This window comes from Pecten maximus, chromosome 2, assembly GCF_902652985.1.
Source record: "Pecten maximus chromosome 2, xPecMax1.1, whole genome shotgun sequence".
Lineage (NCBI taxonomy): Eukaryota > Metazoa > Mollusca > Bivalvia > Pectinida > Pectinidae > Pecten > Pecten maximus.
In genome coordinates this window covers 35930451-35946790 of record NC_047016.1, presented here as the reverse complement: position 1 = coordinate 35946790, position 16340 = coordinate 35930451, and the positions used below count along the sequence as shown (strand labels likewise).

Below are 16340 nucleotides of genomic sequence, written 5' to 3'. Positions count from 1 at the left end.
CAAAACGAAACCATGATTCTTACTAAAACTTGACAAAACAGGGACAAATTAAAATAATCGTTTTTCTGATTACGAGTTCAAGATAAGGTGATAGTTAAATGCGTGATATAGGCATCAGAATCCTTTACTTGTCACATAACCTTGACGTCATTTGATCTTTTAGTACAAAGAGTGAGAGTCAGGCTGACTAATGGTTCTTCAACCTCCCAGGGGCGACTCGAGGTATTCCACAACAACACATGGGGGACAGTATGTGATGATTCTTTTGACAGCGCTGCAGCTAGCGTCGTCTGTCACATGCTTGGCTTTAGACGGTACTATTACATATTCATTTATTCATTTTCTTCAAAATTTCATTTAGTTTATAAATTACCGCTACCAAAGAATTAGGTTTTGAAAGAATTCTTCTTTCTGCCTGGCGAACATTTGATACCTTCCTTCATTCGATTATTGAAACGCATCTCACAGAGGTAATTTATGATCATATAACTCTCTTATTGATCTGCACCGCTAGCATTAAGATGTCGGTCGTTTCCCGTCCTTGGTCTGAGGGAATGGCAAAATTTAGAACATGTCCTTGAATATCATATCAATGGCAGCATACACATGCCGTAGGTTAGTAAAAAGAGATACAAAAGGACGTTTATCTTATCTTGCAGGTTAGTGGGCAATATACCTGTTATTTACATTGTAAGTAAATAAAGAGATGGTGGATTATATTTAGAGTTCTTACATGGACATGTTCAAAACGTCTTCTTATTCAAAAATAGCACGTCCATACATAACAGTGAAGCTGAACCTGTTGGGATACTCCTTAATTCCTTTTTATTTCATTTTTTACATAATCGTTTTGTCTTATAAACAAGCAAGATATTTATTACTCAACTATCTTTCAGAGATCACGCTTTAGCATTTTCTAATGCCCACTTCGGACAAGGAACAGGACCCATATTGCTTGATGATATCGGTTGCACAGGCAAGGAAAACAATATTCTCCAGTGTCGCAACAAAGGCTGGTACCAGAACAACTGTGGTCATAATGAGGATGTAGGCGTTGTTTGTAACTCAGGTAGGCATAATTGATAGACGACAGCCCCACCCCAAATTATTCTGTATTTAGAAATCAAAATTTATCAAGCAATGGCATGAACGTTCCTTCGTATTTCTTTTAACACAATCTGGCTTGTTTTAATTATTGTGACTTTCTTATGGATCTGAAATAATTTTGTCCCCTGGAATCACTGACTAGCTCTGTTAGTACAAGACAGCTGATGCGCATTTCCATATTAAACTTTTTTTTTTTCTTTCAAAGGACGACCACGTGTGCGTTTGGCAGATGGCCGAAATAGTAACCAAGGTCGAGTTGAAATACAGATAGGTGGTACATGGGGAACTATATGTGACGACCATTTTGATGGAAATGCTGCCAAGGTTGTGTGCAGAATGTTACACAAGGCATCGTAAGTTAAATACTACAAATGTTTTATATAGTTGAGTCACGCTCTCTCATTTTTTATCACATCGTCTCTCTATCACAAGAATAAGTTACAACGTAAATATCGGTATCTTACTTTTATAAGTATTGAAATTGATACTTTCAGAGCCAACGCTGTAGTAGTGTCGGCAGGTGGATTTGGACTTGGATCAGGGCCTATTTATCTTGACGAAGTCAATTGTTATGGAAATGAGTCAGATATTCTATCCTGTGACGCAAACCCAATTGGAACCAATGACTGCGACCATTCCGAGGACGTAGGAGTGATATGTACTAACCGTAAGTTGCTAGGACGACCATATGCTACCCTTGTAGTGAAAGTATCGTCTTCCTTTATCCCATTGCAAGGTGTCGGCATACGAATTTAGTAATCTTGAGAAAATTGAACATTTTGAAGTATACGTTGTTTGTTGTACATTGATTTACGCGGATTGATCTGTTGAAATCATCATGATACTTGAGATCTTTAGTTTCAACTCCTGCCTACTCTGTTTTCGGGGCAGTTATCTTAGCATCAAGCTCACCTTAACCATAACGATAGTTTAGCTCAAATAACACCAAAACTATAACTCCCGAGTCTAGTGTTATATACGGTAGGTGTCCCCTACTTAGTGACTAGTGGAATAGATATTTCCGAAAGCACACAAAAATATTATGGACTAGAGGAAACAATGCGTGCCTTTGTAAAAGATTTGAAGCACAGAAAGCAGAACTCGAGTATAGTTCATATCAAGATGACATTAAATAAAGAAATAACAAAGAATACCAACATCATAACAAAGTCATGATTCCAACTAAAAGTTAGTATAACGAGGGTAGAATATGAACATAAATAAAGAAAAAGAAGAAAATTATGAGAAGCATGTTGGGAAAGTACAAACGACCTCACTACGGTGGTCGGATGGTATATTGGAAACACAGTGTTTGTTTTACCTTTGCGGCTGGAGTTTGTTTTCCCGACCGGACGGGAAAAGGTATGGGGACACCTGCACAACCTCGTGGGTTTCCCCGAGGTTCTCCCTGCGGTTTTGTTTTCTACCACACTGAGAGTCCTCACGAGCTTGCACACGAACCAATATAAGTGTATATAACTTTTTATAAAACTTTATATTAAAGTTGACATAGATAATTAAATTATTTTCTATGGCGATTATATAATCAAGTTTAAAACAATGGAATCGGTGGGATTCCATGTGTCGAGAATAGTGCATAATGGAGGAGTGTGTTTCGAATACGGTATATTGAATGGGGTATATAATGAAAGGACACTAGATATTATGAATTGCAATGTTTTACAGGACAGCAGTCGAACGTACAGGTCCGGTTAACGGGAGGACCAAATAGAAATGAAGGAAGACTGCAGGTGAACTACAATCACCAGTGGGGATCAGTGTGTGACGACAGCTTCAACGACTCAGCTGCTGCAGTTGTCTGTAACATGCTCCATATCAATGTGTACGTAACAAAACTCCTGGATATAAAAACGAAATCTTGATTACATCGCAATCGATACCATCCTAGATGTAGACCCGTGAAAGAAATTAACAATCCCGTAAACCAACTCATTATCGTATTCGATTAATTTTCGCGTATTTCGCGGGCAAATAATATTTGCAAAATTTAATCGCCGCGAAGGATTTTCAATAAAGTTACAATAGGCCTTTACGAGTGTCAAAAATTAATTGCCGCCTAAAAGTCTTTAGGCATAAGATCGCGAAATTAGGTCGCCGCGGAAATAGGTTGGTTCACAGTATACAGTAACTGTCAGTATGTTTATATTATTCGAACCTTATGAAAACGTAACTATATTTTAATGGATATTTGTGTTCAGGGTTCATGCCCGGGCGGTACCAGGAGTACGATACAATGTATCTAACCCAGGCCCTATCTGGATGGACGATGTCAAATGTTCGGGAACAGAACCGTCGATTACTGCTTGCCAGCGAAGCCCATTCGGCACCAATGACTGCGAACATACCGAGGACGTAGGCGTTATTTGTGAGACAGGTAATATCTGACACATAAAAGTACAAATGTACAGAGTTTAAATTTGGTTTATATTCGAGATATACAAAATGGCGTCAATGGATTATATTTTTTATTTTATTTTTTTGTTTCAAGCTATCAGTTTTAGTAAATCATGATATGAACAAATATATTTAAACCTTAATTACACTTTTTTACGAGAAATTAAGACCTTGTTATGTAATTGTTTGAAGAATATGGATCTCAATGTTCTAAAGATATTTCGTTACATTTATCAGAAATATTTGAATTGTAGCCCAGTCTCTTCAGGCTCCAGTTCGTCTGGTAAACGGTTCAAATGGTAACAATGGACGTGTAGAGGTACAACACAACAATATCTGGGGTACAATCTGTGACGACGGCTGGGGTGTCGCTGAAGCAACTGTCGTTTGTCGTCAGCTAGGAAAACCTACGTGAGAAATGTTACTTACTATTTCTCATTCTAATACCCTGGAAAACATGTCTACTACTACTTGCTTGCTTTGCCCGTTTGGTACCATTGACTGCTATGACTGCTAAAATGACGTTATGCTACATTGTCCATGCGCTTTCTGCGGATATGTTAAAATGGATCGCTCCCTGATTCACTATTGCACTTTATATAACATGATACTTGCTTGTATGAAAATGTTATGAGCTATGACCTATTATTTAATGTTTAAGGTCGGTGGTAGTGCCTGTGTCAAATGCATACTATGGGGCAGGAAGAGGACCTATTCAGGTAGATGATATTGACTGCATCGGTAATGAATCGACAATCGCATATTGCCAGAGGAAGCCGTGGGGTATCAGTGATTGTTCACATCAAGAGGATGCGGGAGTTATGTGCCTAGGTAACTATGTCATTGATAGAATCGTCCCCAACATTAAGGGTGTGATAAAGAAAATCTCCAACCCTCAGGATGATATTTTTGGTTCTAAGACAATCACGAATATCACCCTGATGGTTGGAGATTTTTCTGTCACGTGGTCAGGGTAAACGCCTATTCTCCCGTTATACTGCTTTATTTACGATGGGCCCAGATGTTCAAATATATACATGTATAAAAACATTGTAATGCAGCAAAATGTTGGCGTGATGTTACTAAATTTTCAACGTGACGTTATTTCGTCACTGCACCATTGTCAACCTGTGCTATCTGCAATACCCTAGGGGTTGGTAGAAAAAACACCAAAGTTGGTTACAGAGAATTAGTGTACAGATAAAACGGGAGTCAAATATGTGAGTGATAGGGGAAAGTCATGTCATTTCTTCCGTTACCTCTATTCATATAATATTATTATTGACTATGTAATCATTGAGTGGAATATCTAATATACTTACCTGTTTTGGGTGGAACACGATTACGGTAAGTTCACAAATTAAAAATGAGACATATTTGATATCATCTGTATTTAATTAGTGGTTGATATTACACTACTGAAATGTAACTCAAAATATGGTTTTGGCACATTTTAAAGCGAGAAATCCCAGCTCAACTGTATCGGTACGTCTGGTTGGGGGTCTGTCTCACAGCCAGGGACGAGTGCAGGTGAGGTACAATGGCGCGTGGGGATCCGTTTGTGACGATTCATGGGATAACAGAGACGCCATGGTCATTTGTCGTATGCTCGGATATAGCACGTAAGTTGATGACAAGCCTTTTTGGTAACTTTAAGTTAAGTCTGTAATTTTAGTAGTCACTTGTCTTAACCAGACTAAGATTGGATTATGTTACGAGTGTCAACGATTTTCTTCAGGTTAGGGCCATTTGCATTTCCTTTTGGGAATATACGCTAACGAGACCATTATGGGAGACACGTTCTTCATGAAAGGTGGACGATCGTATTCACTTCTTCCAATTATACCAATCTTCTTCACCAAAATCATTACAGGCTATACTGCCAATAACCGTACCTCAGAAATACAACTCGAATTACCATACGACCTCAGTGTCACGTGACTATCATTCCGAAGCATTGCATGTCTCGAATAATGTACAGAACATAACATTTTATTGTATCTATCTGCGAAGACAGTTTCATTACTATATATATATGTTGCGTTGTTATCATACAGCACTGGTGCGAGGGCACTTACTAACATAGGGACAGGACGAGGCCCCATTTGGATGGACGATGTGGAATGCACTGGCTCCGAAAGAAACATTCAGAACTGTACGTTTAAAGGTTGGGGAGAGAACAACTGTGACCACTCTGAGGATGCAGGTGTTTTCTGTAATGATGGTGAGTATGGAACAAACGAACTGTTTATAAACGAAAAAGCGCAAAGTCGCTCAAATTCGCGGGGATATATTCGCGATCTTGCGGACCATTGACGTGGTCGCAAAAATTTGATCTGCGAAATGATATTTTCCGTGAAGGTAATAAGGTCGTCATATTGTACCATTATTAGCCAACACACGGTTGTCTAGACTAAATCGCGATGTTTTAATACGTTTAAATTGATTTCTCGTGGATGATGAGCCATGTAAATCTAGCTCAAATCCAGGTTACGTTAACAGTAATTTATACATCAACATATCATTTGTATTTATCAAATGTATTCCATTAACCGCTGGGACCATATTCTGAGAATATTCCAGTCTGCGTTTTTTTTATACTGCTGTGTACAAATAAATTATCATCGTATGTCTGATTGGTTCCAGCCTGTCGTGGGGTGTTGAACTTCTTGTACTTGTTTCTTCATGATTTTTGTATTATTTCCTTTCATTGTGTATATATATATCAAAAATAAAAAAAAATAAAAAAAAAATAAAAAGATGAGACGTCGTATTTCATGAATTTGAAGTCCTATTAACTTCCATTAGACTAATTTCTGGATACATTAAAAGGTATACATTATTGTAGGTCGAACTGTCAATGTTCCTGTGAGGCTCGTCAACGGTCCATCTGCCATGGAGGGTCGAGTTGAAGTCCAGTACCACAACCAGTGGGGAACAGTTTGTGACGACTACTGGTCAAACGCTGACGCCCAGGTCGTGTGTAGAATGCTTGGCTACTCGACGTGAGTCTCTCTTTTCTTTATCTGGCTATTCCACTGGGCATCTGCTGTCAGAAGAGCTTAAACGTTCTTTATTGTTTATAATAAGAATCTCCCCAAATTTGCTTAAATCCGGAAAATCAATGAGATACAAACATAGTATATATTTCTGATAAAAATACCGTCAAATTTGGTTTCATACTAAAACTACGAAAATTACGAAACCTAATTATAAAATTATCATATATGTTACGTATAAAAATACATTACCATTTTAATTCTTTACTAAACAATTGGGATTTTCTGCCTTTGGAAAAGTCAAGACGATAAAAGGAGTGTAACTAAAAATCTTTATATAGATATTTTTTAAACATATCAGAAGTTGGTGATATTTGCTTTGCTCTTTGCTTTTGATCATTTTACAACAAATTCAGGTAAAAATAAATTGTAACGCAAAATGATGTAATGTCATTAATATTCATTCACCCCGACTATACTATTGTGGTCACGTGACTTGTATTTGTAACAGAGATGGAGCCCAGTCATTCAATCGGTCCAGATATGGTCAGGGCACTGGCCGAATCTTAATGGACGACGTTAAGTGTGTCGGTACAGAGAGAAACATAGGACAATGTCTGTTCCAAGGATGGGCTATCAACAACTGTGATCATTCCGAGGATGCAGGTGTTCGTTGTCAGCCAGGTACATGTTACTCCAAGCATAGTCTTCTCGTAACACCGACTTGAAACAAAACCAATTTCTGTGTTTTTTATGCTCGGATAGACAATTAAATCGCCAGCTGAGACCAGATTAGGTCCTTCTGAATTATTTTGTACTAAGTTCTTCAAGTTATTGGATAAAATACTTTTCTCAAGTAAATTAAAAATTGCAATTTTATATAACTGATGTATCAGGTTGATTTGAATCTTGACACTTACAGCTGGCACAGTGTCAACAAATGTGCGTGTTAGACTTGTGAATGGTTCCAACAGCAATGAAGGTCGCGTGGAAGTGTTCTACAACAATACATGGGGAACTATATGTGATGACTACTGGGGCGCAGTGGATGCAAAAGTTATATGTCGCATGCTGGGTAAACCAACGTAAGTCACATTGATGGTAATGTATGCTGCAAAGTCCCTTGTAAAGTCATACATGTATTAATAATAAAGTATGACATGCAGTCCAGCGTAAGTTATATTAAAAATAAGGTATGAAACACTCTCTCACATATCATTATAATAAAAAAGTTGATTAACCCACGGTAGTCACTATAATACTAAAGTATGTTTTGTATGAAAAATGTATAATGATGTATTTTTTTTCATTTTCCAAGCTAACATATCAATAAGATAAGGACTTACACTAAACCTACAACAAAATGTAAAGTCATCCTAAAAAGTATTGATGTCATACCCTGGTTTTTATTTGCATATGCATGTACTGTACCTTGATCTAAAAGGCGCTTATATCGTGCAATAATCTTAATCGAAGTAGAAATAGATTTTCCAGTTAGTTTGAACCAACTACTCAGGATTGGATTTAGTTAAATTGACCAGTCTAATTATATAATACCAAAATGAAAATATCATGTTATAGTATTGGAGCTGTTGCTAAGTCTAATTCTATAATACCAAAATGAAAATATTATGTTATAGTATTGGAGCTGTTGCTAAGTCCAGAGCCTTTTATGGTCAAGGAACTGGGCCTATCCTATTGGACAATGTCAACTGTTACGGAAACGAGACCAGTATTTCTCAGTGTGGGAATCGAGGATGGGGTATAAACAACTGTCGCCATACCGAGGACGCAGGTGTCGTCTGCGCGGGTAAGTTGGATGTCATTTATTGGTGTTATCTAGGTATATTTCTATACCATGGTAGCCATATTATGTATTTTTGTGAGAAGTATAGTACATACACTAACGCCGAAGTAGCATTTCGAAACAAATATGTTTACAGATGCCACAATGAGGGCAATACAGTCACATTTGTGGTTTGGAAAGAATAAAATATTCCATGTCATATATTGCCAAAGCTAATCATGGTTAGGATTAGTCCAAATCATGCTATAAAGAAGATTCAAAGGTCACTTATACTCTTATGCCAGAATTGATTTAAGGGAATAATGTCAATTCATCACATGTTCCACTTGTCAGGAGAAAGAGGACGAAAACGTCACCAGTTAGTGAGAGGACAAAGGGAATTTTAACGAAATAAATAAACGTATGAGAATGATACAGATAAGGTTTAGTTTCAACACCAGTCGTTATGTTTTGCAGTTGATTGAGTTCCATAGCTTTACCTTAAACAAACTTATAATAGAAGCTTGACTATTAAACAAAAGAGTGTAATTCTGTCAATTACGTCTATCCACTGTAACTATCGTTCAATACAGCGGAATTCTATACTTTGTTGGTACCATCACACAGGCATATTAGTTTGAAATCTGCCAATTACGGTGTAATTTTATCTCAAGAAATGATCTAATATAATCATATATGTTCTAGTTGCTATTTTGTACATTGGATTGATCTCTCTAAAATGCAATTCAATGTAATCGCGGAGTTATTATTTGTTACTCAGGGCGCACTCAAGCGACACCCGTTCGTCTAGTCGGAGGAGTGAGTCGCTACGAGGGACGTCTGGAGGTATACCATTCAGGAACTTGGGGTACCGTATGTGATGATTTGGCAAACTTCCACACTGCTACGGTCGTTTGTAACCAGTTGGGATTCTTAGGGTGAGCATAAAAAACTTGACAGTTACCAAAGTTGACGTGAAAGACATCATCCATGTCTTAAGTCATTAATAATTTTTAAGAGTTTTCTTGTATTTGCAGTTCAGAAAACTAATGTGTCATGTTGCCATTTTTGAATTACTTGGAATTTCCCCCCATTTTGTTTATAATAGTACGCAATTGTTTTAAGAAGCATTGTAATGTGAAATTTCCAGTGGTATCCCTACTGTGAGAGGTAATGCATTCTATGGAGCAGGAACGGGACGGATATGGATGGATAATTTAAGATGTACAGGCACGGAGTCCTCCCTAGATGCGTGTAACTTCAACCAGCCGTGGGGAACAAATGATTGTGATCACAGTGAAGACCTTGGAATCGTCTGCAGAAGTAGGTATCGTACATGTTCCTCCAGCTAAATGCGTCAAAGCATGGAGTGACTTATATTATGCAATATTTATTATCATGAATGAACGCACAAGTCATGCTGAAAGCATTATTGCTCTTCAATTAAACAAGATTCGTAAACAAAATATTAACGTTATACCAGTGTCTTATAAGTAAGATTAGTATTACCGCCTGACGATATATAATACATTGCATTTGTCATATTGTATACAGCGGCAACAGTTCCTCTCAGACTTGTGGACCCAAGTGGAAATCCAAATCAGGGCCGAGTTGAGATCCGAGTAAACAACACCTGGGGTACTGTTTGTGATGATCAGTTTAACTCTGTCACAGCCGGGATCGTCTGTGCCATGCAAGGATACAGCAGGTTTGTTTTATTTCTGAAGATAAAGGTTCACGGGGAAAAATACATGTAAGTTGTGCTGCTTAAGAGAGAGATAGCCGAATTACAATTTCTTGCCTTGTGGAATAATGTACCTCTGCGATCTAGTATAATGTCATCATCACATTCCTGCACTACATTCACCATCAAGATACATTCTGTTCACCCTGAAAAACGTACAATTTTTATTTCTCCTTTTTTGTTTCATTGTCCTCCGGTTTTATGTAATCATTCCCATTAAAGCAGTGACTATAGTTTAAAGGCAGTGCTGTGATTTTGTTAATGAAACATTTAGTTTAGCTTTGAATGTTGGCGACGAGACGAATTGTTATCTTTTGATGGTCAACTTCGTGTGTGCTCTTTTTTTTTAAAGGACGGGGGCTATAGCGAAGAGTAATGCGTTTTTCGGGTCCGGTAGTGGCCCCATCCTTCTGGACGATGTGCATTGTGTCGGTGGCGAGAGTAACATACTTCAATGTGCTTCCAAACCATTCGGTAACAACGACTGCACTCACGATGAAGACGTTGGTGTTATCTGTCAAGTTGGTACGTGTTACTTATGTTATAAAGTTATATAGATATTGAGAAGATAATAACTGAAAAGAAAAGGCCCACATCAACTGATTTCACTTTTTCTGACAGAGGCAATCCCAATGCGTCTGGTAGGAGGACCTAACCGCATGAGCGGACGCCTGGAAGTATTACATAATGGCACATGGGGAACTGTCTGCGACGATTACTGGACAGGTACCAGCAATGCTAAAGTCGTCTGTCGCATGCTTGGTTACCCCACGTAAGTACACAAACACACACACACACCCTTACCCCTACTCCCCCCTCTCTCGCTCTCACACATACACATATATATGTGGATTTTTTCCTCATAAGTACGCTTTAATAAGCTACCCAACAACAAAGACTGTCCAAATATACATTTTTTTCGTACCCCCCGATCTTGGACACTACACTGTATATATGTGGTCTATCTTTGTATTATTACTTTATTCTCGGCATTGTGTACAAAACAATGGCTACAACGTTTCGCTTAATTGGAAACAATGTTTTTGTGTTTTGCTTTGGATATTAAGCATTGTTTAAAACTCTTTATACTGCTATGCTTTACAACAGAGCTGGTGCGTTCTCACGCTCAAGAGCCTTCTTTGGAGCAGGAACAGGCCAAATTTGGCTAGATGATCTTCGATGTGGTGGTAACGAAAGCTCAATTTCAATGTGTCGTCATCGTTCTTGGGGCTCAAACAACTGTCGTCATACAGAGGATGTCAGTGTTGTATGTTCAGCAAGTATGTCCCGCCTTATGTATATTAACAATTATTCACATTCATATTTTATATATACATTAACATAACCAATAGTACCATTATTACTTTTAGCCTCATTTTCAAACAAAATTTTCAAATTAATTCGAGCATAAAGATAGCAGATACACGAAGGTACTAATTCGTTCAGTAAGTAAAACATATAAAACACAAACTAATCAGTCTCAAAAGTAATAACACATGTAGAAATGTAAGGTAACAATAAACACAAAAGAATATTGAGTAATTATTATTAAACGCCACAGTAGGTCTAGGAGAGATGCACATTTTTCTGCTAATTACACGAAAACGCGTGGGCAAATAAATATGAAGAGTTTTCTCCTGTTTCCTATTTTTGTTTGTTCTTGTTCAGAATAACGACAATCGACAATTCGAATTTGTCATTGTATGTACCTGTGACTTATGTATCATTATTGTCATCTAACTCCAACTAAACATCAATGAAACGAGGGCAAAGATCAACATAAAGATAGCTTTTGCATGTTAATCCTTAAAATAAGTACAAAACAAATAATTCCATGTGCTCCAGGAGAATAATCATCATATTATATTATCATATTAATTTAACATAAACATTTTTTTGATGCAGCGACTACCCCTATGATTACGACCCCTCATGCGACTCGCCCTCCTCCATCGACGCCCAATCCCAGCCAGGTATTCGTACGTCTCGTCAATGGTAACTCTGCAAATGTTGGTCGTGTTGAGGTGTTTGCCAATAACGTATGGGGCACTGTTTGTGATGACCTCTGGAGCAATAGTGACGCAGGTGTCATATGTCAGATGCTTGGCTACAGCAGGTAAAAACACTATCATGATACTTTTCGACATGACACTTTTCCTGTGTTTAACACGTGTGTACTCAAAAGATAGATATACTTATAACATTTTTACCAGTGAAATATCAAAAATTATTCATTCTATAAAAGTGATATTTTTCACTAGTGAAAAATATCACTTTTGCTGATTTGACCAATCAAATCAATGATTAGAAAATACCAAAATCATTGACCAATCAGAAAGCCCGACATATATGTCAGCACCTGGACAGGGGAAACTACTTTTTTTGTTTACAAATTATCGCTGTAGTCCTAGTAAGCATACGGGGTAGGGTTTTCATTGATAAATCAATATGACACCATGTATCTGAGAGATACTATAGTACACTGACACAATGAGAGATGAGAGATAAGGTAATAATGTAAAAAAAAGGTTACAGTTGTTGTCACTTAAATTGAAATGTGATTCGCTTTTTCATTCGATCAATCAGTCAGACATATCATTTCAAAATAAATATATACCCCTTTTCCCCTAGATGTTCTCTTGTACATTATCGCTTCTCAAACTGACAATATACATACCAATTGTTTAGTGTTGGAGCTACGCCAAAGCCGCGTGCAACATTTGGACAGGGAACAGGACAGATATGGTTGGACAATGTCAATTGTTCTGGTGCTGAATCCTCCATCACAGCGTGTCGCTCCAACGGCTGGGGTGCTCATAATTGTGGTCACCAGGAGGACGCTGGCGTGGTCTGTCCTACAGGTAGGTTAGAGCAGAATCTGACAAAGGGAGATCACTCAAATACAATGTGATTTATACTATACCTACATGTATATCATTCGTTATACATATAATGATGGGACAATGTCTTTGCGAGCTGCAGACATATACTATTACATAATATCCGTATACAATACAGACACCTAGAACTCTTAGGTTGTATTGCTGTGTTTATATACTAATTTAAAACGACAAAACGTAATTTAATGTTAGAATACTTCCGGAGGAGAAAATAGCACTAACTCGATAAATTGTTCCTCGAAGCCGTAATCCGTGGGAATTTTTTCGGGTTAGTCCAAAAACAAAACATGAAGCAGGGACACATGTATTATCTGATATAAAAAAGCATTGGGCTAATTTAAACCATGACATTATTGTGTCGTCAGCTAAAGCTGATTCGACATTTTATCAGCCAAATCAGTGTTTGCAAGCAACAGCCAAAACTATTCATCTGTCCATCACATTTGTCTTTGTCGGTTGATCAGCTTTTGCATGAAGAAACGACAACAACTTACATGTATTAGACAATAATTGGACTACTGACTTGCTATATTCTAATAAAATACAGAATATTTCCTGGAAACAGTAGAAGTTGTTTGAATTGTGTATTTAACATTCCACTTGTATACATTATCAAAGTTTTGTGCTACATGCTATAATATTATAATATTAGATAGAATCAAGTTCTTTTGTCGTGTCCATGAATACACTCTACCTGTAACATTCATATAATAAATTGATCACATTTCCCTGTCATGTTGTTGTGTCCCTATATATTACACTGACACATATACTTTTCTGTAGGCCAAATTCCAAACAACTTCCTGCTCGTGACGGACACCACCAAGAGACAAGTATACCGTATGGACATCAACAGTCAGAGCTATGTTACTATTCCACTCAGTAACCATGACAATCCCATCGCAATCGACTATAACCCAACCACTTACCGAATCCTCTGGACTGACGTTGGATCCAAACAAATTCGTATGGCAGGACTCAACGGCTACTCAGAGAAGACTATCAGGCAGCTTTCTCAAAGTAATATGCAATAATCTATTTGTTTAAGCAAGTTTATAACTGTATTTGCGGTTTTGTTAACTTTGTTGTTAAAATGAAAAACTAAGTGTCTTAAAATTGCAAACATAATAAATGATCGGCAGTTATCTAAGTCTTAAACACTCATTTTGGTAGTCAGTAGTCAGAACTTCAACATCCTGTGAAAATTTAACGTAATTCAACGTCTGGTTGCGTAACAGAGGCAGTCATGGACGGCATTGCTGTGGATGTGGTATCAGGATTGGTGTTCTATACCGACACCGGAAATGATGTAATTATCGTCATGACAATAGCTGGGACCGTGCAGAAAACAATCATCAGCCAAAACATGGACCAGCCACGAGCTATCGTAGCAGACCCCCAAAATGGGTAATTTAGCAAAACTATGATATTCCAAGCCTTAAGCAGCGTGAAATAGTTCAACATGCAGCAATGCTAGTTGATATAACAACATGATACAGCACTGTCAAAGATATGTTAAACAGTAATATACACCCGGAAAGAGAAAGTAAAACAGGCGAGGAATTATTTCAGCGCCCAATTTAACTTCCATATGTGCTAAGGTTAAGATACAAAGATAAACGAATTTACATCATGTTTACTTATTTTTAGTGTGATATACTGGACGGACTGGGGTGCCAGGCCTCGCATAGAGCGAGCTAACTACGACGGGACTGGAAGAACTGCCATTGTCAGTTCGGGACTCAAATGGCCAAATGCATTAGCAGTAGATGTACAAGGCAACAAGATATACTGGGCTGATGGCGGACTTAACAAGATAGAGTCGGCTAATCTTGACGGGAGCCAGCGCACTGTACTCCTTGACGAAAGCACCAGCCGTCCGATAGCACATTACTTTGGTTTGGCTTTACTCAGTGGTCAGCTTTATTTCACTGACTGGTCTCGTAGGTAAGCATAGTCCTTGTGATTATCAACTTGTACAAAGTCATATACATGTTGTTTTTGTATGTACATATATTGTCAGCATATGCATATTACATATGGAATGCATTGCAATAAAGGTTGTTCGTATTTCAATAATTTGAATTAGAAATAAACAGAGATGGTTAATATGCAAACGAAACCGTCATTCCATCTTAGAATAAGACCATGTATCCCGGCCGAATAAGCGTTTCCTGCTTCACTGACAACACCAACCACACAGGTCAAATCCGAGTTGACAACCTTAACAAGAAAAATGAAAAATGAATATTACTTTGGAATTTCTGTGGTGAAACTGCTTGCAGCAAATATAATTTATATTGTGGTGTTTGACTCTTTACAGCTCAATAATGACCATGGGCAGCGACGGATCAAATCCCAAACCTTTTGGACCGTCAGCATTTGGACGACTCAATGATATCCATGCACATAAAAACGGAGTTGGATTTCAAGGCCCCAATGGATGTTCCACAGGGAAAGGCGGTTGCAGTCATTTGTGTTTGCCTAAGGGCGCAAATAACCATATTTGTGCCTGTCCAGACGGTCTAACACTCCAGCCAAATGGACTTAGCTGTGGTCATGGTAACTGTGACATTGTCATGATTCTGTATCTTTAATAATTTTATCTTTGACATTATTTTAAGATGGACTCAATTGTATAACACTATTGGAATAATAATTGCAATAAACAGATAAGTACAAAGATTTACCTCAAACGATAAGGAGTTTGAATAGCTATATTTAGTATGACAGATTGTACTTAAAACGCTGGAAATTCTTGATGTTGCATCTAAGTTTGATATATTAAATATGTTCATTATCATATTATTCTTTGTGAATCTTTCAGAGGCTAGAGAGCAGGAGCACATGCTGCATGAAAATATAATCCAACTCGTATTTGATACAGGGACTTATTCATTAATACTCCTGTTATATTTTAGCTGTGCCCTGTTCGAGCCTACAGGCTCCGATGAATGGACAAATTACTCCTGCCAACTGTACGAGTGGCCAAGCAGGAGGAGGGGCTGTCTGCAAAGTGTCCTGTAATGCAGGATATTTCCTATATGGCCAAGCCAGCGTTACCTGTTTGTCCAATGGACAGTGGAGCAACTATGGACAGAACTTCATATGCCGAGGTAACTTTGACCATTGAATATAATTAAAACAACTGGTTAGATTTTAGGTTCAGATGGAAACCATTGAGACTACATAAACAGAGACGAGGAGAAGTTATGTACATCTAAGAGGTAGCTTAGTAGAGTTGAATTAGAAATATAGTAGATTCAATAAAGGTAGAAAATACGTCTTAACGAGTCTGGTGTATATATAGCACATAGAATTAGACCATCATCGACACCTTACAACTTTGTATTGGCATACATAACTCGAAACCATGTGTCATTACTGTG

General features: G+C 37.8%; 1 protein-coding gene across 1 annotated transcript in view; it reads left to right on the top strand.

Moving 5' to 3' along the window:
* Positions 1 to 16340, top strand: part of LOC117321914 (deleted in malignant brain tumors 1 protein-like) — a 35670-nt gene that overhangs the window by 13538 nt on the left and 5792 nt on the right. Inside the window, exons 14-40 of the mRNA XM_033876539.1 lie at positions 164 to 314; positions 897 to 1069; positions 1313 to 1460; positions 1602 to 1774; positions 2794 to 2950; positions 3327 to 3502; positions 3777 to 3933; positions 4184 to 4353; positions 4982 to 5144; positions 5580 to 5746; positions 6371 to 6527; positions 7033 to 7205; positions 7444 to 7606; positions 8162 to 8331; positions 9089 to 9245; positions 9458 to 9630; positions 9862 to 10015; positions 10404 to 10576; positions 10673 to 10823; positions 11159 to 11331; positions 11957 to 12167; positions 12740 to 12912; positions 13735 to 13971; positions 14190 to 14358; positions 14602 to 14898; positions 15275 to 15513; positions 15873 to 16067. Coding sequence (XP_033732430.1) covers positions 164 to 314; positions 897 to 1069; positions 1313 to 1460; positions 1602 to 1774; positions 2794 to 2950; positions 3327 to 3502; positions 3777 to 3933; positions 4184 to 4353; positions 4982 to 5144; positions 5580 to 5746; positions 6371 to 6527; positions 7033 to 7205; positions 7444 to 7606; positions 8162 to 8331; positions 9089 to 9245; positions 9458 to 9630; positions 9862 to 10015; positions 10404 to 10576; positions 10673 to 10823; positions 11159 to 11331; positions 11957 to 12167; positions 12740 to 12912; positions 13735 to 13971; positions 14190 to 14358; positions 14602 to 14898; positions 15275 to 15513; positions 15873 to 16067 — 4800 coding nt within the window. The remainder of the gene's footprint in view (positions 1 to 163; positions 315 to 896; positions 1070 to 1312; positions 1461 to 1601; positions 1775 to 2793; positions 2951 to 3326; positions 3503 to 3776; positions 3934 to 4183; positions 4354 to 4981; positions 5145 to 5579; positions 5747 to 6370; positions 6528 to 7032; positions 7206 to 7443; positions 7607 to 8161; positions 8332 to 9088; positions 9246 to 9457; positions 9631 to 9861; positions 10016 to 10403; positions 10577 to 10672; positions 10824 to 11158; positions 11332 to 11956; positions 12168 to 12739; positions 12913 to 13734; positions 13972 to 14189; positions 14359 to 14601; positions 14899 to 15274; positions 15514 to 15872; positions 16068 to 16340) is intronic.